The 24,394-nt window shown below is 39.6% G+C and overlaps 1 protein-coding gene across 1 annotated transcript in view; it reads left to right on the forward strand.

Annotated features, from left to right (window-relative positions):
• The first annotated feature begins 2,948 nt into the window (after positions 1 to 2,948).
• LOC118615432 (kynurenine/alpha-aminoadipate aminotransferase, mitochondrial-like) overlaps positions 2,949 to 24,394 on the forward strand; it is a 28,739-nt gene continuing 7,293 nt past the window's right edge. Inside the window, 9 exon segments of the mRNA XM_036240377.1 lie at positions 2,949 to 3,015; positions 3,645 to 3,837; positions 5,003 to 5,135; positions 8,605 to 8,620; positions 8,623 to 8,678; positions 19,973 to 20,182; positions 22,068 to 22,133; positions 23,538 to 23,620; positions 24,077 to 24,173. Coding sequence (XP_036096270.1) covers positions 2,949 to 3,015; positions 3,645 to 3,837; positions 5,003 to 5,135; positions 8,605 to 8,620; positions 8,623 to 8,678; positions 19,973 to 20,182; positions 22,068 to 22,133; positions 23,538 to 23,620; positions 24,077 to 24,173 — 921 coding nt within the window.

The raw sequence follows: 24,394 nt of genomic DNA on the forward strand, positions 1-24,394 counted from the left end.
ATTTTTAGTAATAGCTTCCCAGTCTAAAGGTATAAGTAAATTATCATTTGCATAGGCTCCCACAATTCCTTGAACATATGGAGAATTTGGACCATATGTACTAGTAGCATTCTTAAGTAGTTTAAGATATTGAAACTCAACTGCATGATAATTAGCTTGAATATAACCCTGTGGGTATTGAGCATTAGCAGGCATTTGCTGTCTGATTACTGAAAATAAATTATAAGAATCATCCCCAATATGAACACTAGGTTGCATCGCACTATCATGTTCCTCTAAAAGTATTTTCCCAACTTCAGATGAGTATGGGAATTGAAACATATGTCCTTTTCTTCTATTAGCAATAGCACATCGAGGTTCTTCTTGCGGGGCACTAGGCTGGTTAATTACTGGATAAGCCATCTCAGCCACTTTTATGCCTTGTATATTAAGGTGAGGGGATTGAGAGAGCAAAGTAGACCGCTCAGCCTTCTTTCCATCCCTTTTCTTCTCTTTTCTATATTTGCCAGATCTGGATATAGGGGTTGGGGACATTCGTCCTCCTCACTAGCTGGGCTAAAGGAGTCAGAGTCACAACCAGACTCCTTTTGCACTGTCTTTACTTACCACCTTGGGAATCCCTTCTGGAGTGTCAATGATACGAGAAGGCTCCTTGATTTCTTTATCAGACATTTATTCTGAATCTGACTGAAAAGGCTGTAAAGCTAAAGCGACTGAGTTAAAAGCAGACCACGGTTCAGCACTAATCAGCTCCCCATTTTGATGAGCACTTCTTAAAGCTTTTCCTACTTGTTTCCAAACCTTCAGGCTTAATTGACTTCTTTTATCAGGTGAAAACCAATAACAGTGTTTCATTATAAAGGTTAAGAGAGAACGGAGAACCTGCTCCTTAACTGACAATCCAGTACTTTTTAATATAGACCTAACTAAGTACTGCCACATATTCGTCCATTAATGACGGGGAATTCCCCATGACTCCGTTCAAAAAATCCCGAAAGTTTTGCCTACTGCCGCGCAACCAACAATCCTTTCGGTCTTACCTGTTCCCAAAGCTTACTTTCGAGCCCCACGTTGGGCACTAGATGTTGCATTCAAAACGATCGGAGACGCGAAGAAAGCATCAGCAGGCAAGATGTATTCAAGATGAACAGAGGGCTACAGCTTGCTCAGGCACATAGCAGTGATTTCAGGACCACCATGGCTTTTATTACAATGTTTAACAATTACATCTGAAGAATATGTGAGTAACTACATTAGCACCAACAATGCTTAGCAAAAATATATCTTTATGTTAATATCTAACCTTTATCTACATGCCCACAAGCAATGCTTGGTAAACAAATGGCTAACTCTATGTTAACATCTAACCTCTAACTATATGCACACAAATAATGCTAATCAAGCAGTGACTAGTTCAAAAGCTATTATCTAATCCTTAAGGTTTGTTTATTCTATAGTGGAAACAAATGGGCCTCATGAAACTTTGAGACAGTTCCTTAATCTGCATGTCTGGCTTGCAAGATCACACAGAAAACTCATCCTTGGCTGTCCTCTAGTTCTTAAGGATCCATCAATTGAAGAATAAGAGATTGTCTTAAAATCATCTCGCAGGTGCTCATATGAAAACCTTCTACATTCCATGTTGGTGATGCAGGAAGAAGAAATCATGACGAAAACGAGGTGGTAAGGTGAGAGGTAAAAGAAGGGGAGCATTATTCTGTAAAAGAGGGGCAGGTGCTTCACTCTAATAGATAAATCTCTTTAGATATACCCTTCCACCATAGTCCATAATGAATGGTCAAAAAAGTCAAGGGGAAGAGAGACTAAGATTCGAGGAGACCCTCAGAGTGATTTTTGAAAAATTTTTATCAACATTCCACCGTCACATGTGAAATACTCAGATCTTGGAGAAAGGGCGCTGGAAATCATCTAGGTCACCTTGTTGACTTCCCAGAATAATGCCTATGGTTGTGTTTTTTAAAAGAACAGCCTCGGCCGGTTTGTCTCAGCAGTTAGAGCGTGGTCCTGCGGTCCAGAGAGACGCGGGTTCAGTTCCCGCTAAGGGCACGTACCTCCCCGTTGCAGTTGGTCCCTGGCCCTGGTTGGGTCGTGCGGGTGGCAACCACTGGATGTGTCCCTTTCGCGTCGATATTTCTCTCCCTCCCACTCTATCTGAACAAAAAATGGGAAAATGTCCTCGGGTGAGGATAAAAAAATAAAACAAATAAAAGAACAGTATTTTACACAACAGTGGTCCCAGGGGTAAAAAGCAGTGTCTGTATCACCAGAGGCCAGCCAGGTAATCACAGGCACAGGAAAGCTCCCCCAGCAAGGGCCAGGCTGAATGCCCTGCAATGGACCAAAACAGCCTCCAGATGGTACTCATGGATTCGGGAGGCGGTGGGCTTCCTGGCTCCACTCACACCCCCACCCGCGACTAGCCCCTTAACAAGATCTTGGTGGGGTGCATTTGCCCACAGGGACGCTTCTGTGCGCCTAGGTCCAGAGTCCTGCAGGCTTTGAATTATTTCAGGCACTGGTACAGGTCTGCAGGTACATCTGCAGGTACATCGTGGAGCGCCCTCACCCCCACCGCCCGCGCGCAGAGGGCGATCACATGGGCAGGGAGATGCGCGCAGCCGGCCAGCTATAGGCTGCGGCGGGGAGCCAGAGGGGGCGCGCCTGGGCCTTTGCTGAGACCAGAGTGTGTGGGATCCGGTTCAGGAGAGCTAGCAGACTGTCTCTTGTGGGGTAGATTTTGCCCATCGTGCCCCCCGCACCAGGCCCTTTCCGCGGCGCTTTCCTGGCTCTGTGCTGATGAACCGAGATTCTGCCGGGGGATCAACTAAGGCGACGTTTCCAGAGTGAGGAGGCAGCCCTGGACGCAACTATCTGGTTGTTCTAGTCTTCACCTGCTGAAGGAGGTGCTGGGTACTTGGGTATCAGAGATGAATTACACGCGGTTTATCACAGCGGCGAGCGCATCAAGACAGCCTTCTCCCATCGGCGTACTGAGTGAGTGCTTGGGCAGCGTCCCTCCTCCTGGGCTGGGGTGGGGGGTCCTCACAGAGTCTCTAAGGGTGGTACCTACAGTCACCTTGGTTGCAATCATTCCTTCAACTGTGAAAGCTCACTGTGAGCCAGGCTCAGTGTGCAGACGTGAACTCCGGCTGGAAGTGAAGGCGGGAAAGGAGTAGCAACAGAGAGAGCAACGGGCTGTTGTGGGTACCTGCCTTGGAAGAGAGAGGGCAGAGGGCTGTGTAGAAAGGCTCTTTCCTGACCCTAAGTAGGGGTTAGACTCAGCCTGCAGCCTCACAGGGAGTGGAGAGGGGCTGCTAAATGGGAGAGAAAGGGGTGAGCCATGAGGCTTGACAGGCAAGGAAGGCTAACCTGAGCAGGATTTTCTGTTACTGTGGCCCTTTGCTTATCTAGATAATCCTGATCCCTCTGCCTTCTTAGTTGGACATCTCCATTCCTTAGTTCCTTCTCCAGTGAGGTAGGTCCAGATGAAGATATTTTGTGTTTATTTTAGATTAGCATCCTATCACTTGACAGTTTTATTGAGTGTAATGCAGCATACTTAACTCTCACTGTTCAGGAAAGTTTTCCATGAAAGTGTTTCTTCTCTTCCATTCTTATTGCAGCTGATATATTGAGCACAGCACCAAAATCGGTCATCTCCTTAGCTACTGGATCACCAAATCCGAACATGTTTCCTTTTAAGGCTGCTGTTATTACCATAGAAATTGGAAAGACCATCCAATTTGATGAAGACATAATGAAGAGAGCACTTCAATATTCCCAAAGTGCTGGATAAACTATAGATAATATAATTTTGTTGGCTCATTTTCATGAGCAGTATTCTAAGGGCTGCTGATAAGGTGACTTGTGTCTTTTTCTTTAACTGGGTATTCAACAGCTAGGAAGGTTTGTGGGAGAGGTTTCAAAGAAGAATTAACAGCAACAGGATATTGAATCCTGAACACTCCTCAGGGACTTCTCACCCTTACAAGACTAGGAGAGTCCAGTTCTGGAAGGAAGTACTATATTGACCTGAGACTGAGAAAAAGGAGAAGATAGCCAGGCAAAGAAGCATGTTTGAAGGGAAGAAAAGGATGTTTCAGGAAGCAGCAATGTTAAGTCCAGGGGCGATTTTAAAGAATTATGTTCCCTTCCCAGCTATGCAAATATGGTGCCCTCAATTCAAATGTCTTTCATTCTTAAAGGCAAGCTAGAATGCATATTAAGATTTTCCTTAGCTGATCTTCTAATGAGAAAGAATAATTGATAGAGTGCCTATAAATTATACTTTGTTAAAGCCTTCTTTGTTCTGTGGTGGAAAACTATTTTGAAATATAGTATAGGTTATGTATATATAAATTATATGTAGTATATACATAGGTCTTTCCTTCCATGATACAAAGAATTTGGGGGACCTGAACTTTTAGGTAGCTTATAGAAATTACTCTACAAAGAACAAAGAATTGATCATTAAATGAGTGCTCTATTGTAAAATAAAGATTAAGTTTTTAGACTAAGAAAGATGAGGTAGATTCAGTTTGGCCGGTGTGGTTCAGTGGTTGAGCACTGACCCATGCACCAAGAGGTCGCCAGTTTGATTCCTGCTCAGGACATATGCCCAGGTTGTGGGCCCAATCCCCAGTAGGGGGCATGCAGGAGGCAGCCAATCAATGTTCTCTCTCATCAATATTTCTATCTCTCTCTTCCTCTCACTTTCTCTCTGTAAAATCAATAAAGGAAAAAAATTGTTTTAAAAAAAGATGTAGATTCAAATATCAGCTCATTTAATCACTGGCTGATTGACTTTATGTGACTTTCTTAATTTCTTAAGTCTGTTGCCTTATCTTTGAAATAGGCATATGAATATTGGCAAAAAAGTGTTTGATGATTTCAAAAATGAATGTGTATAGCTACCATTTAATTCCTCTCTAATATTATGATGTTTATTACTATAAATTTGAAAATACATTTTATGCTTTAGCATCCCAGAGCTGTTGTCCTGGCTAAAAGAGTTACAAGTAAAATTGCACAATCCTCCCACCCTTCATTATCCACCCAGCCAAGGACAAATGGATATATGTGTCACAACTGGCAGCCAAGAAAGTCTTTGTAAGGTAAGACAGAAAGAAAAGAGTACCCCACATTGACAATCAAATATGTGCATAAGTACAGTTATCTCTCCCTGATAAACAAGATGATCATGCTTTGTCACTTACTGGTAGTCTTTCTTATCCTTACCTAGAATTATAAATACCCCCACCAACCTGATTTTTCTTACATTTAGATCCTATGGTCTGTGACCCAGAGCTATGAGTCTCTCAAACAGGATTCCCATTAAAGGGGTACTCAACTCCTACCAGAAGCATTAGTGAGCACTGCTTAATTTCATCTGACTTAGAGATGCAGGTTACATTTTGTTTTATATTATTTTAATTATAAATTTCAATGTAATTAAAATTGTTTTTCTTTATTTATTTGAGAGAGAGAGAAATATCAATGAGAGAAATCATTTAGCCGCCTCTAGCATGCCACCCACTGGGGATTTGGCCCACAACCTGGGCATGTGCCCTGATGGGGAATCGAACTGGCAACATCTTGGTGCATGGGTCGCTGCTCAACCACTGATCCACACTAGCCAAGCATAACACTTTAGAGGGCATATCCTGATACTCATCAGATGGAATATGATTCCTTTGCATGTTTGCTTATGAAATCCTCTGTGCTCACCACTACTTGTCTCTGGTCTCCCTCCCTCTTCGGTGTGCTTCTCTAGGTCTATGTATGTGTCTGTATCTCTGACTTTTCTCTGGGTTCATTCTCTCTCTCTTTCTCTCTCTCTCTCTCTCTCTCTCTCTCATTTATTGTCTTTAAGTCTACAAAGATACAATGGGGAAAAGTCAAACCACACATTATCATTTTCATTCTCTCTCTCTCTCTCTCTCTCTCTCTCTCTCTCTCTTTCTCTCTCTCTCTCTCTCATTTCATCTGCCTCTCATGTAGGTTCCAGGAACTTCACAGATAAAGAGACTGTATCCATGGTTCTCAATTTCATCTATTTTTTCTTTTCTCTTTCATGACTAATAAATCCTGAGTAGGGATTCTGTATTCATATTCAGTCCTTACCTATAGATTAAAAGATGACGCATACTTATCTTAAACCAGAGTGCCTTTATTTTTCTTTCTTCTTTTATATGTAAATGTGAAAGCTGTAATCTGGTTAGTTCTAAGACATTTTAGTAATATTATTATTACAAAATAATTGAAAGAATAAGAATCTTTATCAGTTTTCCTCTATCTTTTTTATTTCCTTAAGAAAAATTAAAGAATTAGCTGTTTGAGTTTTTACCTGCAAAGAAACATTTGTGATTTCATAGACTAATATAAAAGTTCTTTTTCATGAAATTCTTTTCTTAGGAAGGTATGCTATGAACTTTTTTCCAGAAAGATACTCAAGACTATTTCTTCTTCGTCTGTCACAGCATCAGTCATGTCAGAGAAGGAAGATGGCATAGCTGTCCAACCACATCAGTAACTCGCTCACTGACAGGCGAGCTTACTACAGAGGCCTCAGGGGGACTCTGGTTTGCTCTCTCTCCCACTTTGTTCTCCAGGAGAGATATTACTGTAGGCGACTGTATGACCTACATCTATTCAAAAGTGCTGCCAGAAAATAAACAGCCCTCCTCCTCATTCAGGATAATCAACATTCTCATGTCCCCTCATTGACATGGAAAATACATGCAATTATGTTTTCATTTGGTCTCTTGGTAATGCACATGCCACCCAGGTAACTTGTTGGGTCTTGGATATCATGTGAAACCTGAATTGATTGGAAACTTTTCAGAGAAGGATACCATTTGTCATAAATGCAAAAGCTCTTAAGGAAAAGGTATAAGGAACATCTTAGGTCAAATCTATAAACAAAAGTTCAGTCTTCTGTCTCCATCGGTAATAGCTATACTGTTTGTCAAGAGATATAGGTTGTCAACATGATAGGAAGGAGAGACTTGAACTGGGGATTGTAAAACAACACATGGCAAGAAAAAATTTTTCTGTAACTTATGTAAGGTTTACTCATAATAGACCCTTTTGGATAGGCCAGAAGGATCTATTGTCTGGCTCTGTTGATGTCAATAGGCATGTTATCTGCAAAATCTCCTAAGGTTTGTCAATCTATGTCTAACATGACCTCCCCCATCCTTTTGCATCCCTGTCCTCCTCTGGTGCTCAGCACCACGTGGAGCAGCTCCCTCTGCCCACCTGCCCAGTCTCCGTGGCCCTGTCTGCATCACAGCCATTGTTCATTGCAGTTCCTCGGGGCTCAGGCTTCAGACCTCTGCTCCCCTTCATCTGTGCATTCTCCCTGGGTACTTCCATTCACACCCATGTGGTCAGTCATATGTTAGTAACTCCCAAGGTCCTTCCAAGTCCATTTGTCCATCTGTGTACCTGCCATCATCACAACATGTTTTGGAACCACCTCAAACCAAAACACACTTGTCAGGCATGGACAACCTTCTGGGTCTGCTTTTCAGTGAATGGCACCACTCCGACCATCGATCCATAGGCAGAAAGCTGGGAGTCATTCTTGATACCTCCTCTTTCTCACACCCCTATAGTCCATAATAATGTTCTGTTGGTTTTGATTTTCAAAACACCTCTCAATTCTTCTGTCCAATTTCACCGTCATTACACTAGTTCAGACTACCCTTATCTGTCTAAATAATTGTAAAAACTTCCCAAACTTTCCACATGTATTCTCATTCCTCTGTAATTCTTTCATACTATAGCCAGAATAATTTTCTCAAAATGCATATCTAATCATGTGATTCCCTCTTCCCACACTCTCCTTAAAACTCTGACAGGCCTCACTTGACCCAGTGCCTGTCTGGTCTGGTTTCCACCCACTGTGTCTCATCCCATTTTATCCTCCTCCTTACACTCTGCTTCAAGCCACAGAACTCCTTCAGCTTCTGAAAATGTACCTGTTGTCACCCCTACCACAGCTCATCACTTTCTCAGGAAGACCTTCTCTGCATTCCCGCGTTTCCTGCACACCAAGTCCTCCCTTGTTGAGCTCTTATAATATAATTGTGCATCTATACTTTAAAGCGTTCATCACCATTTTAAAATATACATTTTTAAAAATTATTTAATTAGGATCTAGCTTTCCTGGTGGACCAGTACCTTTATGAGAGCAAAACTGTCTCATGATGTTCATCATTTTATCACCATATCTTATACGAAACTGGCTCATAGTAAATATTTAATACATTTTCAAAGAAGGAATAAAAGATAAAATGAATTTTGGGAGCCACACCAGTTATGTTATTTTTGATCCAACCCTAGAGCAGAGGTTGGCTACGATGGCTTGAGAGACAATCCAGCCTTCATCTGATTTTGTAAGTAGATTTCTATTGGAACTCAGTGACACGCATTGGTTTACATATTGTCTGTGGCTCTTACAGAGTATTTTCCAACTCCTGCTCCATAATCCTAGTGAGCTGAAACTAGAAAGTGGGGGGCAGGGGTTCTAAGAATAGGAACAATGCTATCCAAGCTAACCTATGCTTCTTTTGTTAGGTGTTTGAAATGCTCATTATCGTAAAGATAACATCCTCTTAGATGAACCTGTTTATCCGGGAGCACTTCAAGCTGTGAGTATACATTTCTACAAGAAGCAGCTCCCCTTCTTAAAGAGAAATAAGAAGAAACCATTGCACCTTTAGAATTATCTGTCCACTGAAAAATAAAATAGCGTCTTTCACCTGTATACAGGAAAATCTTAAATGATATATGCAAACTGTGTTAAATATACCCTTTATACATTTCTTTTTAGCTAATTTAAATGAATGGGTGCTAAAATTAGGTTGGGCAAAATGATGTCCAGTTTTCTGAATATTGCACTTAAAATGTGACTTAATTTACAAAAATTAATTTTTTCATTACCATATGCCTAAGTATAATCATGTTATATGTCAATTTACAATAACTGTAAACTAATATGGCATAATTAGGTGTTGAAATGTCCACTCCAATGTTAAATTAATGGGAATATGATAACCAGAAAGAAGAAGCTGATCATCTGGCCCTGCCGTGTGCTGATCAGAAAACACCACTGAGAATTAGGTTTTGGGTGGGGCATGATACTTTAGGATACATATGTATACAAACTGGAAGAGTGAGAGCAAAGTAGTCAGAGTAAATAGGAAACTAGAAACCGTACCATATGATGAATGATTTTAGAAACTGTGGTTTTTTTCCCCAGAAACCAAAGATTCAACAAACATGAGAACTGTCCTCAGATACATAAAAGTTAGTCATGTGACGAAGGAATTAGATTTGTATATGCATGTCCCTAGGTTTAGAGAACTGGAACCAAAGGCTGGAAACTACAGAGAAACAATTTCAACTCAGTATAATAACTTTCTAACCATCAGCCTTCCCTTCCTCGCTAAGGAGGCAAAGCATTGCCCATCACTGCTCAATTACTCTTCATTTCCACAGAACACAAATGTTGCAAAAGTACTTCTAGTCTAAAGTAGGGGAGTTGAATGAGATGACCTTTATGCTCTGTTGATTCTGATTTCATTGATTCTTTATTTATTCAATGTAATATTACTTTATAAAAATCAATATATAAAGCAATTAGCTAGTCTTATTGAAAGACATATTTTCTCAATATATTCCTAAGTAGAGACAAAATTGATATTATAAAAATTCGTTTTTCCAAAGAACAATCAGAAAAAAAATTTAAAAACAATTTTCATTTATAATAACATTCAAGAGAATAAAATGCATCACTTATTCGTGCATTAGAAGACTTAATATTGTTAAGATGTCAATACTGCCAAAGCAATCTACAAATTCAATGCAATCCTATCAAAATGCAAATAACCTTTTTGCAGATATAGAAGAGCCAATCCGCAAATTCATATGGGATTGGGTGGGACCCTAATAACCATAAGAATCCTGAAAAAAAAGTACACAGTTGGAGGATTCACACTTCCCCATGTGAAAACCAACTGCAAAGCTATAGTAATCAAAACAGTGTGGTACTAGCCTAAGGACAGATATATATTTCAATGGAGCAGAGTTGAGAGTCCAGAAATGAACCCATGCATCTATGGCCAGATTTGGACAGAGGTACCAAAATCATTCAATAGGAAAAAAAAAAAAAAAAAACAGTCTCTTCAACAAATTACAAAGGGACAACTGGATTTCCACATGGAAAAGAAAGAAATTGGACCCTTACCTCACACCATATAAAATTTTTACTCAAAATGGATCAAAGACCTAAATGTAAGAGCTAAAACTATAAACTCTTAGAAGAAAACATAACAGCAAATCTTGACCTTGGATTTGGCACTAAATTCTTAGATATGACACTAAAAACATAAGTAACAACAAAAATAAATACATAATTGGACTTCATTAAAAAATTAAAGCTCTTAAGCATCAAAGGACATGATTCATAAAGTGAAAAGACAGCCTAAAGAATGGGAGAAAATATTTGCAAATCATATATCTGATAAGGGCTTAATATCCTGAATATCTAAAAACCTCCTAGAACTCAACAACAAAAAGACAAACTAATTTAAAAATAGACAAAGGACTTGAATAGACATTTTTTCAAAGGAGATATACAAATAGTAAATAAGCACATGAAAAGATACTCAACAGCATTAATCATTGGAGAAATGAGAATCAAGACCATAGGGAGATATCACTTCATAACTACTAGGATGGCAATATTTTTTTAAATGAAACATAGCAAGTATTGGTGAATATGTGGAGAAATTGGAACCATTGTACATTGCTAATGGAAATGTAAAATGGGGGAAAACAATTTTTCATTTCCTCACAATTTTAAATGTAGAATTACCATGTGATTCATGAATTCCACTCCTAGTATATACCCCAAAAGAATTGAAAACTAGGACACAAACAGAAGCACAAACATTCACTACAGCAGTATTCACAATAGCCAAAATGTGAAGCAACTCAAATGTACATCATTGGGTGAATAAAGGAACAAAATGTACATACATTTTGGAATCTTATTCAGCTATAAAAGGAACAAAGTTCTGACACTTGCTACAACATGAATAAACCTTGGAAACATTATGCCAACTGAAAGAAGCCAGATACAAATGACAATATTGTATAAAATATCTAGAATAGGTAAGTTCATAGAGACAGAAGTAGATCAGAATTAACCAGGGCCTTGGAGAGGGAGGAATCAGGAGTTGTCCCTTAATGGGTGCACAGTTTCTGTCTGAGGTAATGAAAAGGTTTTGAAAATTGATAGTGATGGTGGGTGCACACATTGTGAATGTAATTAATGCTACTGAATTATACACTTTATTTATTTTTATAATTTAACTTTTTTGTTTTTTTTGTTTTTTATTTATTAATGAATTCATTTATTTTTGTTACAGATGATTCTCCTTTTTTCCCCATTGAAACCTTCCTCCCAATCCCCTCGACCCAATCCCCAGCTTTGTTGTCCGTGTCCATTGGTTATGCGTACATGCATATAAGTTCTGTGGATTATCTCTTCCTTCCACCCCACCTCCTTTACTGAGGGTTGCTAGTGTGTACCCTACTTCCATGTCTCTGGGTCTACCCTGTTCCTCACACTGTTATGTTCATTATATTCCACAAATAAGTGATATCATGTGGTATTTGTCTTTTTCTGCTTGGCTTGTTTCGCTTAGGATAATACTCACCAGGTCCCTCCATGTTGTATCACAAGATAAGAGTTTTTTCTTTCTTACAGCTGCATAGCACTCCCTTATATATATGTACCACAACTTTTTTATCTATTCGTCTACTGATGGACACTTAGGCTGTTTCCAGATCTTAGCTATTGTAAATAGTGCTGCTATGAACATGGGGGTACATACATTCTTTCTGATTGGTGTCTCAGGCTTCTTAGGGTGTATTCCTAGAAGTGGAATCACTGGGTCAAATGGAAGTTCAATTTTGTTTTCCATAGTGGCTGCACCAGTCTGCATTCTCACCAGCAGTGTACTAGAGTCCCCCTTTCTCCACACCCTCGCAACACTTATCATTTGATGCTTTGTTGATGGTGGCCATTCTGACAGGTGTGAGGTGATATCTCATTGTTGTTTTAATTTAAATCTCTCTGATGATTAGTGATGTTGAGCATTTCTTCATATGTCTCTTGGCCATTTATATGTCCTGTTTGGAGAGGTGTCTATTTAGCTCCTCTGCCCATTTTATAATTGGGTTCTTTGTCTTTGTTTTGTTGAGTTGTATGAGCACTCTATATGTATTGGAAATTAACCCCTTATCTGATGTATCATGCCAATTATGCTCTCCCATACAGTGGGTTCCCTTTCCATTTTGGTGTTTGTTTCTTTTGCTGTGCAGAAGCTTTTAAGTTTGATGTAGTCCTATGTGTTCATTTTCTTCTTTGTTTCTGTTGCCTTAGGTGATATATCAGTGAAAATTCTGCTGCATGTGATGTCTAAAATTTTGGTGTCTACATTTTCTTCTAGGATTTTTGTAGATACATGAGTCACATTTAAGTCTTTTATCCACTTTGAGTTTATTCTTGTGTATGGTGTAAGCTGATGGTCTAGTTTCATTTTTTTTGCATTTAGCTGTCCAATTTTCCCAACACCATTCATTTAAAAAGCTGTCTCTACTCCATTGTATGCTCTTCCACCTTTGTCAAATATTAATTGAGCATAATGTCTTGGGTCAATTTCTGGGTTCTCTGTTCTGTTCCACTGATCTATGTGCCTGTTCTTGTGCCAGTACAAGGCTGTTTTGATTACAGTAGCTTTGTAATATACCCTGATATGCGGGATTGTGATCATACCTACTTTGTCCTTCTTTTTCAAGATTGCTGTGGCTATTTGGGGTCTTTTGGCTTCATATGAACTTTTGAAATATTTGTTCTAGTTCTGTGAAATATGTCATTGGTATTTTGATGGGAGTTGTATTGAATCTATAGATTGCTTTGGGTAATCTGGACATTTTATGATGTTAATTTTTCCAAACCATGAACAAAGTATGTGCTTCCACTTTTTTATATTTTCCTCTATTTCTTTTTTCAATATTCTGTAGTTTCCTGCAAATAGGTTCTTTACATCTTTGGTTAAGTTAATTCCCAGGCATCTTAATTTTTTTTGCCACAATGGCAAAAATTATTTTTTTAGTTTCTTTTTCTGTGAATTCATCATTGGTGTATAAGAATGTTGTCGGGCCCTGGCTGGTTTGGCTCAGCAGTTAGAGCGTCGACCTGTGGTTTAGAGAGACCCTGGTTCGGTTCCCGCTAAGGGTGCGTACCTCAGTTGCAGTTTGTCTCTGGCCCTGGTGTCCCTTTCACATCGATCTTTCTCTCTCTCTCTCTCTCTCTCTCTCTCTCTCTCTCTCTCTCTCTCTCTTTCTCTCTCTCTCTCTCTCTCTCTCTCCCTCCCTCCTTCCCACTCTATCTGAACAGAAAATGGAAAATGTCCTCAGGTGAGGATTAAAAAAACAACAACAACAAAAAAAGAATGCTGTCAATTTCTTGACATTAATTTGGTATCCTGCTACTTTGCCAAATTCATCTATCGATATGATCATGTGGTTTTTATCTTTCATTTTGTTTATGTGGTGTATCACAGTTATTGATTTGCAAATATTGTACCAGCCTTGCATCCCTGGGATGAATCCCTCTCGGTCATGGTGAATAATTTTTTTTGATGTATTGCTGGATTCGATTTGCTAGTATTTTGTTCAGGATTTTCGCATCTATGTTCATCAGGGATATTGGCCTGTAGTTTTCTTTCCTTGTAGTATCTTTTACTGGTTTTAAAATTAGAATTATGTTGGCCTCCTAAAACAAGTTTGGAAGTCTTCCTTCTTCTCGAATTTTTGAAATAGTTTGAGGGGAATGGGTGTTAGTTCTTCTTTGAATGTTCGGTAAAACTCCCTCATAAAGCCATCTGGGCCTGGGCTTTTGTTTGCTGGGAGAGTCTTGATTACATCTTCAATTTCCTTAGTTGTTATTGGTCTGTTCAAGTTTTCTATCTCTTCCCGTTTCAGTTTTGGGAGATTATGTGTTTCTAGAAATTTGTCCATTTCACTTAGATTGTTGAATTTGTTGCCATATAATTGTTCATAGTAGTTGTTAACGATCTTTTGTATTTCTGTGGTGTCAGTAGTTACTTCTCCACTTTCATTTCTGATTTTATGTATTTGGGTCTTCTCTTTGTTTCTTGGTGAGTCTAGCTAAGCGTCCATCAATCTTGTTTATCTTTTTGAAAAACCAGCTCTTTGTTTCTTTGATCCTTTGAATTGTGTTTTTTGGACTCTCTCATTTATTCTGCTCTGATCTTTACTATTTCCTTCTTTCTACTTGCTCTGGGGTTTTCTTTTTGTCTGCTTTCTAGTTTTTTAAGTTGTGAGGTTAGATTGTCTATTAGAGATTTTTCTTGTTTCTTGAGGTAGGCCTGTAGTGCTATGAACTTCTCTCTCAGAACTGCTTTCACTGCATCCCATAGATTTTGTGTTGTTGTGTGTTCATTTACATTGGTTACCAGGAAGTTTTTAATTTCTTCCTTGATCTCCATGGTTACCCATTCATTGTTTAATAACATGCTGTTTAGCCTCCATGTGTTCAAATGTCTTTGCATGTTCTTGTTGCACTTGATTTCTAGTTTCATGCCATTGTGATCTGAGAAGATGCTTGATATGATTTCAATCTTCATGAACTTATAGAGACTTAATTTGTGTTCTAACATGTGGTCTATCTTTGAGAATGTCCCTTGTGCACTTGAGAAGAATGTGAATTCTGTAGTTTTGGGGTGTAATTCTCTGTAGATATCTATTAAATCCATTTGGTCTAGTGCTTCATTTAGCCTCTGTGTTTCCTTGTCATTTTTTTGTCTAGAGAATCTATCCAGTTATGTCAGCGTAGTGTTGAAGTCCCCTGCTATGATTGTATTGTTGTCGATTTCTTCTTTGGAGTCCTCCAAAAGATTTTTAATATATTTTGGAGCTCCTATATTGGGTGAATATATGTTTACCAAGGTTATATCTTCCTATTGAATAGATCCTTTCAATATTATGTAGTGACCTTCCTTGTCTCTAGTGATGGCCTTCATTTTGAAATCTATTTTATCAGATATGAGTATTGCTACCCCAGCTTTTTTTACCTTCCCATTTGCTTGGAAGATTTTTTTCCATCCCTTCACTTTCAACCTATGTGAGTCTTTTGCGTGAGATGTGTCTCTTGTAAACAACATATATATGAGTCATATATATATGACTACTGCTTTCTTATATAATCAGCTACTCTGTGTCTTTTTATCAGAGCATTCAATTCATTTACATTTAAGGTGATTATTAATGTGGACTTATTTATTGCCATTTTTGTTTAATGTGGTTATATTTTTCTTTCTATTTCTTCTACTAATTACAGCAGTCTTTTTAACATTTCTTGCAGTGCTTGTTTGGTGCTAATGTATTCCCTAAGCCTTTTTTTTGTCTGGGAAGCTCTGTATTTGACCTTCTATTTTGAATGATAGCCTTGCTGGGTAGAGCAGTCTTAGATTCAGATCCTTGTTTTTCATGACCTTGATTACTTCATGCCATTCCCTTCTGGCCTGTATTGTTTCTGTTGGGAAGTCAACTGAGAGCCTTATGGGGTTTCCTTTGTAGGTAACCTGTTGCTTATTCTTGCTGCCTTTAGAATTCTCTCTTAATCTTTAATTTTTGACATTTTAATTATTATGTGTCTTGGTGTGGGCCTGTTTGTGTTCTTCTCACTTGGGGCTCTTTGTGCTTCTTGAACTTAAATGCTTTCTTCCTTCACCAAATTAGGGACATTTTCCGTCATTATTTGTTCAAATATATTCTCTAACCCTTGCTCATTTTCTTCTTCTTCGGGGACTCCTATGATGTGAATATTATTACATTTTCAGTTGTCCCACTGTTCTCTTAAGCTGTCCTTCCAATGTGTTTTTATTTCTGCTATGTCATTCTTAATTTCTTCTTGATGGTTTTTCATTTGCAATTGGTTGATTTTCAGTGTGTCTATATCTTTACTCATGGTGTTGATGTCCTTACTCATGGTGTTGTGCTTTCTCAAGATCATGGCTCTGAACTCTACCTCTGATAATTTGCTTAACTACATTTCATATATCTCATCTTTGGTAGAGGTCTCTTGTTCTTTCATTTGGGATTTGTTTCTTTCTCTCACCATTTTGGCTATCTCAGTGGGCTTTGGACCCTGCCAAATTTTTCCTGTGGGTGTTGGTGTTCTGCTGTTTGTGGCTCCCTCTACAGGGTTTAGATGAGCAAGGGAAGACCCACGTTAAACATCACTGTCAAGTCTTACTTTCCTGGGTAGAGTTGTAAGCCCAAGAAAGGATCAGTTATCCTCTAGCTTTTTGCCTGGAGGCTATTAGTTGCAGCTACTTGAAGAGCCTTGGATTCCCAGTTGACTGAAAAAGTCCCTCAGGTGTTCCGGGTAAGAGGATTTCTCAAGGGTGGGGCACATGCTGGTTGTTAATGAATCTCAATTTGCATTTCAATGGCCTACCTGAGTGGGGTTGATTCTCCGAGGGAGGGGCCGCTGCCTCTCCCCAGAGTCCCGGGAGGAGAAAGATGGCCACCATCTTGTATGGTTACAACTCAGCAAAACTTCTGATTGCCCTCAAAATCTCGAGTGTCCTCACACAGTTCCAGTCCAGTCTGCCCTCCCTTTGCTGGAGCCCAAGGTGAATGGCTGTGGCTATTTTAACACTCTGTCCCAGCTCTCTGTGCTGTGGAGCAGGCTTGGGAGTTTAACCCCAAGTGCACTGCTCACAGATAAGACCACTGCTGTCCATGGGCTCCCAGCCCCCCTCTCACACCTCCGCAATCCTACCAGGATCCATTCAGTGTCCCTGGTTATATGATCCTCACAAGCTGCTTTTCTGTTGCTTTTTCCCAGTGATTTGTCTTTATTTTAGTTGTAATTCCAGTTTGGTCCTGGGAGATGATCTGTGTAGCTTCCATACACTCTACCAACATTTTGGAATCTCTGAATTATACACTTTATTTTATTTTATTTTAATTTATTTATTTATTTTTGTTGCAGATGTTTCTCCTTTTCCCCCCTTGATTCCCCTCCCCTTGAATTATACACTTTAAAAAGGCCACAGTTTGCTCACCAGGTGTTGTTGCAGTGTTACAGTAGGATCGTGAAAGAGGATGAACAGATCAGATGCAGTAATTAAACTAAGAATTAGCAGAGGACTCAGCACTCCCTCGATTCTGAGCCCTGCCAGAGCCAGTATTCTGCAACATACTTACTGAGCAAAGTTACAATGCAAGCATTCAAGCAAGCATGCAAGAAATCATTAAAGACATTAAAAATATTTCCAATAACAATCCCTCCAGGACATTCTGTTCTATTCATAACTCAACCATATTATATAAAGAAAAGCAGTTCCTTGGGCCAGGAAACATCTCCTGTTCTTGGTAGTTTGCCTCCAAGAAGTCTGTGTGCTTGTTTGCAAGCTCCAGCAGATCCAGGTGTCTGGCCCGCCTTTTCCAAAGAACTCCTCCACTCTCTGTTCTCGTTTACCCAGAGTTACCCGACTCAGTTCAAACCAGGTTCTGTTCTGAATTCACCATGCGGTGTGGCTCAGTGAATTGGGCGTCATCCCATGGACTGAGAGGTCCTGGTTCAATCCCTAATCAGGGCACATGCCCGGGTTTGGGGCTTGAGCCCCAGTAGGGGTCGTGCAGGAGGCAGCTGATTGATGTATCTCTCTCACATTGATGTTTCTATCTCTCCCTAAAAAATTAATAAAAATAAATAATTACACCAAATTTGTGTTATATAGATTTTACCACAGTTAAACTAAAGTAAAATAATTTCTTTTCCCTAATGATGTGACACTAATTATTATTTTCCTAAACTCCTAACACAAGATTGCATAATGCCTATAAATATAAAAACTTGTGTCTGTGTCAACAGCATGTTTTCACACACACACACACACATACACACACACATTTTCATATACCCAAACAGAAACCATGGCCCAATATTGATATGTTTTATTCATAGTACATGTACATTTTAAGGCTAAGACCTTTTATTTTGTATTAAATTTATTTGGCTGACATTGTTGAATAACATTATACAAGTTTCAAGAGTACAATTTTATAATACACCATCTATGTATTGCATTGTGTGCTCACTACCCAGAGTCTAGTCTCTTTCCATCAAAGACCATTTGAATTTCTCATAACTAGGGTCTGAATTATCCCCACTTAGTGTATAGTTCTACATTTGGCTACTAAAAAGAGTGTTTGTTTATCCTTTGAAAATTTTTTTCTTTTTTTTTTTTGGTATGTGCCCCTAGCGGGAACCAAACCCTAGACTCTTCTGGTCCACAGGCCAATGCTCCAACTGCTGAGACAAATTTTTTCTGAGAACCTCACTCAATTATTCTTATTTCTTAATTTCTGATTTTTTAAAATGTGTTTTCATCCACAAACAAGATTGCATAGCTTTTTGCCCAGTCGATGTGGCTCAGTGGATTGAGCATCGTCCCATGGACTGAGAGGTCCTGTTCTTTTCCTGGTGAGGGTACATGCTTGGGTTTGGGGCTCAATCCCCAGTAGAGGGCATGCAGGACACAGCTGATCAATGTTTCTCTCTCACATGGATGTTTCTACCTTTCTCCCTTCTTCTCTCTAAAAAAATCAATGAAAACATTTTTTTTTTAAAGTTTCCATAGCTTTTTATAAAATATATCTATAAGCAAGGTCACTACATGCCAGTTCAGCCTTAGCAATTGGTAAGATATTGAAATACTTCTGCACACCCTGTTCAGCTGCAGGACAGCAGCCCTCAATGCTCCATCACAGCCTGGTTTTCCTGACCCCCTCCTAAGGCTACTCACCCTGCACCTCCCATGACACAGAATTAATGCTGGTGTGGCAGGGAACCGCCAGGACCCCCTTCCAGCCTACAGATGTATCTGATGATCTGATATACCCATTGCTACAACACTTGCTAAATATTTTGAATATCACCTCTGCTTGAATCTGTTTTATGTATTAGCATAACAGATCCTTTATAGAATTAAGTTACTCTGTCAAAACAATTTAGTAATAAACACCTACTTTATGAACAAGTTCTAATTATACTTATAATGATAATTCAATCAGAAGAGGCTAAGTTGTGCTGTATAACAAATGAGCCCGGTATCTCAGTAGCTTACAGCTACCAAGACTTATTTCTTCCTACATTTCCACTGCAAGGCAACTGAGCTGTAATCCATGTCATCTTTATCCCAAGCCCCAAGTTGACAGAAGCAGTCTCTTTCTGGAACATAGTCTTACAGCAGAGGGAAGAGAGAAATAGAGAACCACAAGCTGGATTTTGAAGTTTCTGCTTGGAAGAAACACACATCCCTTCTGCCCACAATGTACTTGCCAAGCCTGACATACATGAGCAAGGAAGTAGAATCCTTCCTCTGGAAATTGAGGGGAATATTTTTGAAAGATGATGGAATCTGGCCCAAGATAACAAGAGAATTTGAATATACTACCTAAACCCCCTGGAGGTAGAACTGAGTACAGGCTATATGTTTAAGGGTATAAAGGGTCACCTTCTCAGTATTAAAAAAACAACAACAACAGTGACACATTTTGCCTTTTTTTTACTTTATTGATTTTAAGAGAGAGGAAAGGAGAGGTAGAGAGAGAAAGACATCAATGAGAGAGGACATCAATTAGCCGCCTCCTACATGCCCCCCACTGGGGATTGGAACCACAATCCAGGCATGTGCCTTGACCAGGAATTGAACCGGTGACCTCTTGGTGCATGGGTCAATGCTGAACCACTGAGCCACACTGGCCGGCCCAGTAACACATTTTGTAATGAGGTCTGAATCTTGGGCTTTCTTTCTTTCTGTGTGCTCAACAGCTGCACCCACTGGGCTGCAACATGTTTAGTGTTTCCAGTGACGAGTATGGGATGATTCCAGACGCCCTCAAAGAAATACTTTCCAGATGGAAACCTGAAGATTCAAAGAACCCCGAGAAAAACACCCCCAAATTTCTCTATACTGTCCCCAGTGGCAACAACCCTGCCGGAACCTCATTAACAAGTGACTGCAAAAAGGAAATCTGTGAGGTATTTTAAAAAGATATGTTGTGTGATTATTTTCTTGTTTCTTTTTTACTTTTTTGAAAAGTACTATGCAAGTTTCCTTTCGTATTAGCCTCTTGCTTTCAAAGAACATAATTTTTAATATGAGGAAGTCATCTGTGCCAAGGGTCGTAATAAATGGAAACATAAGAGGTGACTACATCCTTTGTTTACTATAAGGTTTTTCTCTGCCTTTAGTTGATAGTTCCATAAAAAAAGAAATAGCATTATTGGCCTGATGTTAAATTTTATGAAATTATTTAATACTTGACCTCAACATTTGATTTTTATATTTTTATATTTGTATGTTCAACTTGTCTCTTAGTTATTGGTTCTCATTTCAATTTACAAAGAAATTCTTTGAAAATAAGAGGCATGTTCCTTCGTAAAGTCTATTTTAGGAACCCAAAAATGATGCCTAAGCTTTTCACCATAAACACTTCTTAAAAGTATCCAACAAATGTGGACCTGTACAGGAATCTTTAAAAAAATAATAGAATGTGCTCTTTTTGTAAAGTCTTTTTTATGGACCTAACTGTGATTCCCTAGCCTTTCACTACAAATAGTTTTTCAAAATAAGTACCAAGCCTATGTTAAAATAATATAGAATGTAATCATTGCAGTGGAATTATAAGATTTCAAACAGTTTCTTTTAACACACACACACACACACACACACAATCAAAATATTTTCGGCTCTATCCTGAGTTTCTCTTACTTACACACTCTTCCTAGACACTGTCATCCAGTTCTATGCCTGTAAGTTGTATTCTATAAAGGAAATACCAGAACTCCCGACTTCTCTATCCAACTTCTGTATCCAACATCCCACATCCCACATGCATGTGTAACAGGCATTTCACAGCTAACATGGCTACACAGAACTCTTGGTTTTCTCCAACCACACCCCAGAACTCTCATCCACAACCCTTCACATTCTTCATCTCCATACACTGTGCCAGCATGACCCATCACCTCCTCTTCCTCTCTCCTCGCCCACACACCACATCCAGTCCATTCTAGGGGCTTGACCGACAAATGTATCCAAATCCATCCATTTCCCTCCACTTCCACTGCCATCACCATCTGCTCAGACACCACCTTCTTCCCCCGCTGGTCTAGTAGGACGTTCCTCACTGGACCCCTTGCTGCCCTCCACTCTGGACCTCTCACCATTCTTCACACAGCAGCCGCTCCTGCCCTTCCCCTGCTGGAACGAATGTGACGATAGTCTCATGGTCCTCATGTCCACAGTCCTCCAGCAGCTTCCCCTGGCCGTTAAAATAAAATCCAAGAGCTAGGTGACCTGGTCAGCTGTTCTTGAGCTCTTATCATTGTTGTTGCAGCCCACTGGCCTTCTCTCTAACCCTTAAATATGCCAGCTTTCTGTATCACCCATGAGCCTCTGCTCTTGCTCATCCTTCAGTCTAGAAGCGTCTTCCCTGATTTTGCACAACCGCCTCTTTCCTGTCATTCTGAGACTTGGCGTTACCTTGTCAGGAAGGGCTTCCCAGTGAAGTAGCTACTCTGCTTCTCTCTCTCTCTCTCTCTCTCTCTCTCTCTCTCTCTCTCCTCTCCCCCCTCTCCCTGTCTCAACCATCACCCTGTTCAGTGTTCTCCCTAGCCCCAAGTCCCTCATCCAATATTTCTTCTGTTCGTTATCCATTGGCTTGTGTGCATTCCGTCTTTCCACTGGAATGTAAGTTCCATGAGAACCAGAGCCTTTAGAGCCCATCTCTTCATCTTCATTTCCTAGACAACCAGCACTCAAGGGCTTCTTGAATGAATGAGCACAAAGAATTATGACTCCAAATGCTTTTCATATTAGATAGTTCTTAAGAATTAAATATACTGTTTTATCCTCTTTCAGCTCGCAAGGAAATACGATTTTCTCATAATAGAAGATGATCCTTACTATTTTCTTCAGTACAACAAGGTAAGTAACGGTGCGAACTTATGTCACCATTAGAAGATCAATTGTTGTAAGTTATGCCCCTGCATTTGATTTTAGCCTGGCTGCGAATCCACTTTTACATTGGAATTTTAAAAAAATGATTGTTAATATGCTACCACTTTAACTTTTAGTCTTTTAGTTTTATTATGGAATTAGTGCTTTTTATTTCTGGTATTACAGCTCTTTGCAGAAATTACATACCTTAAAAATAGTAGCTTGCTGTCTGTGCAATACATTTGGTCAAACAGAGAAAGTCTGGGCTAATGGTCTTGAACTTCAGATCCTAGTGCATATAGCTCCTTAATCATGGTCCCAGGGGTCTAAACGGGCTTCCTCTTGGGTGTGAGCTACTGTCTCTTGGCAGCGGCAGACTGGCATGATGTCTGAGAAGGACTGGAAGGATTGCAAAGCTGTGTTCAGCTGAAAGAGGAGGGCTGTGCTCAGTGAGTGATGTCCATTAGGACATAGGTAAGGCGTTATTGGCCGCCAGACACACATGGGCTCCCTGAGGTGAAGGTCCTGGATTGCACCTGTAGAAGAATGGGATTTGGGAATCCTTCTGACCATATACGTGTGCCACTTTTCACAGTCACCTTTTACTGATGGAGAGTAATAGTGATACATGCTCCCCATGCCTGAGTTTTCAAAGCTAACACTATCTTTATTTGCTCTCAGGACTGCAGAGAACACATACTTCGGTATGGTTCCTCCTTGAAATCTACAGGAAAGAAAAACTCTTGATTTTTCCATCTGTATTGTCTGAATGACTATCATGTCTGCCTACCTGCATCCCACTCTCAAAATGCATCTACTTCCTATGTAAATACTGAAGTCAGTGTTTCGTGTTGACTACATTTCTCTCCTTCGGTCTCATCTTTGTATCTTTCCAGTTCTGAGAGCCAGTCAGCTTCTCTCTGTAGACAGTCCTCAAGGTTGCTGATCCCCTGTGCTTATACCTTATCCAAACTTGTTTTTCTTTCTTTCTTTTTTTATTTAAAAGCATTTTATTCAACAATCATGCCAGCCGGGACTCAGGGGACCTTACAGGGTTTCAGAACTGGGTTCTCAGCAAGGCTCATATTTTTCCCCTCTAAATCTGTTCAGCTTGGACTTCAACCCTTGGGGAAGGTGGGGCCTCAATTCATCTTGAGTAAATGAGTAAATCCTTCAGTGTGTGTCTTGGCAGAAAAATCATGAAGACAGGCAGATACTAATAAAAGGACATGCAGCTCTGCTTTTATTCCATTTTAAAAGGTTGACATAAAGGAAAAAGATGGTTGTGTTACTGTTATCCGAATCCATGCCCTTTCCCCTCTCAACACAAAGTGATCACAGGATCCCTAACAGAGTTCTCAAACCAACGGTGTTTATCTTTTCCATGTCAAGCCCTGGGCACCGACATTTCTTTCCATGGACACTGATGGCCGTGTTATCAGAGCTGACTCTTTTTCAAAAATCCTGTCCTCTGGGTAAGACCCTGCGTCTCTAACTTAAGGCTGGATCTAGCCGAGACAGAAATTATGCCTGGCGTTATTTTGTCAGAAGCTTTTAGTCCAAGCAAGTCTTCTCATTTAAGATGCTTGTATTCTACTTGCCTTAAAATACCAGTTAAAGAATTAATAGGAATATAAGCCTTTTCTCTCTGTCCATCTCTTGTCATCAAAGGAACCTGGGCATTGATTTAAAGTTGTCGGAGAACTGGTCAGGTTTTTGGTTTCATATATGAAAGAGCACATTTGAAAACACTTGGTCAGACTTGCATTAAATTTGAATTTTAAATAAGTAGTTAGTTATATTAGACTGTTTTTAATTGTCTGGGTCCATTTGCCCCCTGGTCACAACTCTCTTCCTAATGAAATCAGGAAACTGACATGTATTCGTTGTTAATACAGAATGGTATTGTGCCTTTTCTCTTTTCTGTGTAGGTTGAGAATAGGGTTTATAACTTGTCCAAAACCTTTGATAGAGAGAGTTGTTTTACACACACAAGTCTCAACATTGCACCCCAGCACTTTTACACAGGTAAGGACAACTTAGGAAATAGAAAAAGAAATTTAATTTGATAAGAATAGAAAATAGACATTGACAAATAAGATTGAGTTAAGGGGGCAGGGAGGGAAATCACCGATATGGAATCTCTAGTTCCAGTATGTACTGAATCAGCAAACCGGGCACCGCAGGCGTTTACTCCATTGGACACATGAGACTCGAATTAGCCTGCTGTTATTTTGTGGCATAGACTA

The sequence above is a fragment of the Molossus molossus genome, unplaced genomic scaffold, assembly GCF_014108415.1.
Source record: "Molossus molossus isolate mMolMol1 unplaced genomic scaffold, mMolMol1.p scaffold_m16_p_4, whole genome shotgun sequence".
In the NCBI taxonomy this organism is placed as follows: domain Eukaryota; kingdom Metazoa; phylum Chordata; class Mammalia; order Chiroptera; family Molossidae; genus Molossus; species Molossus molossus.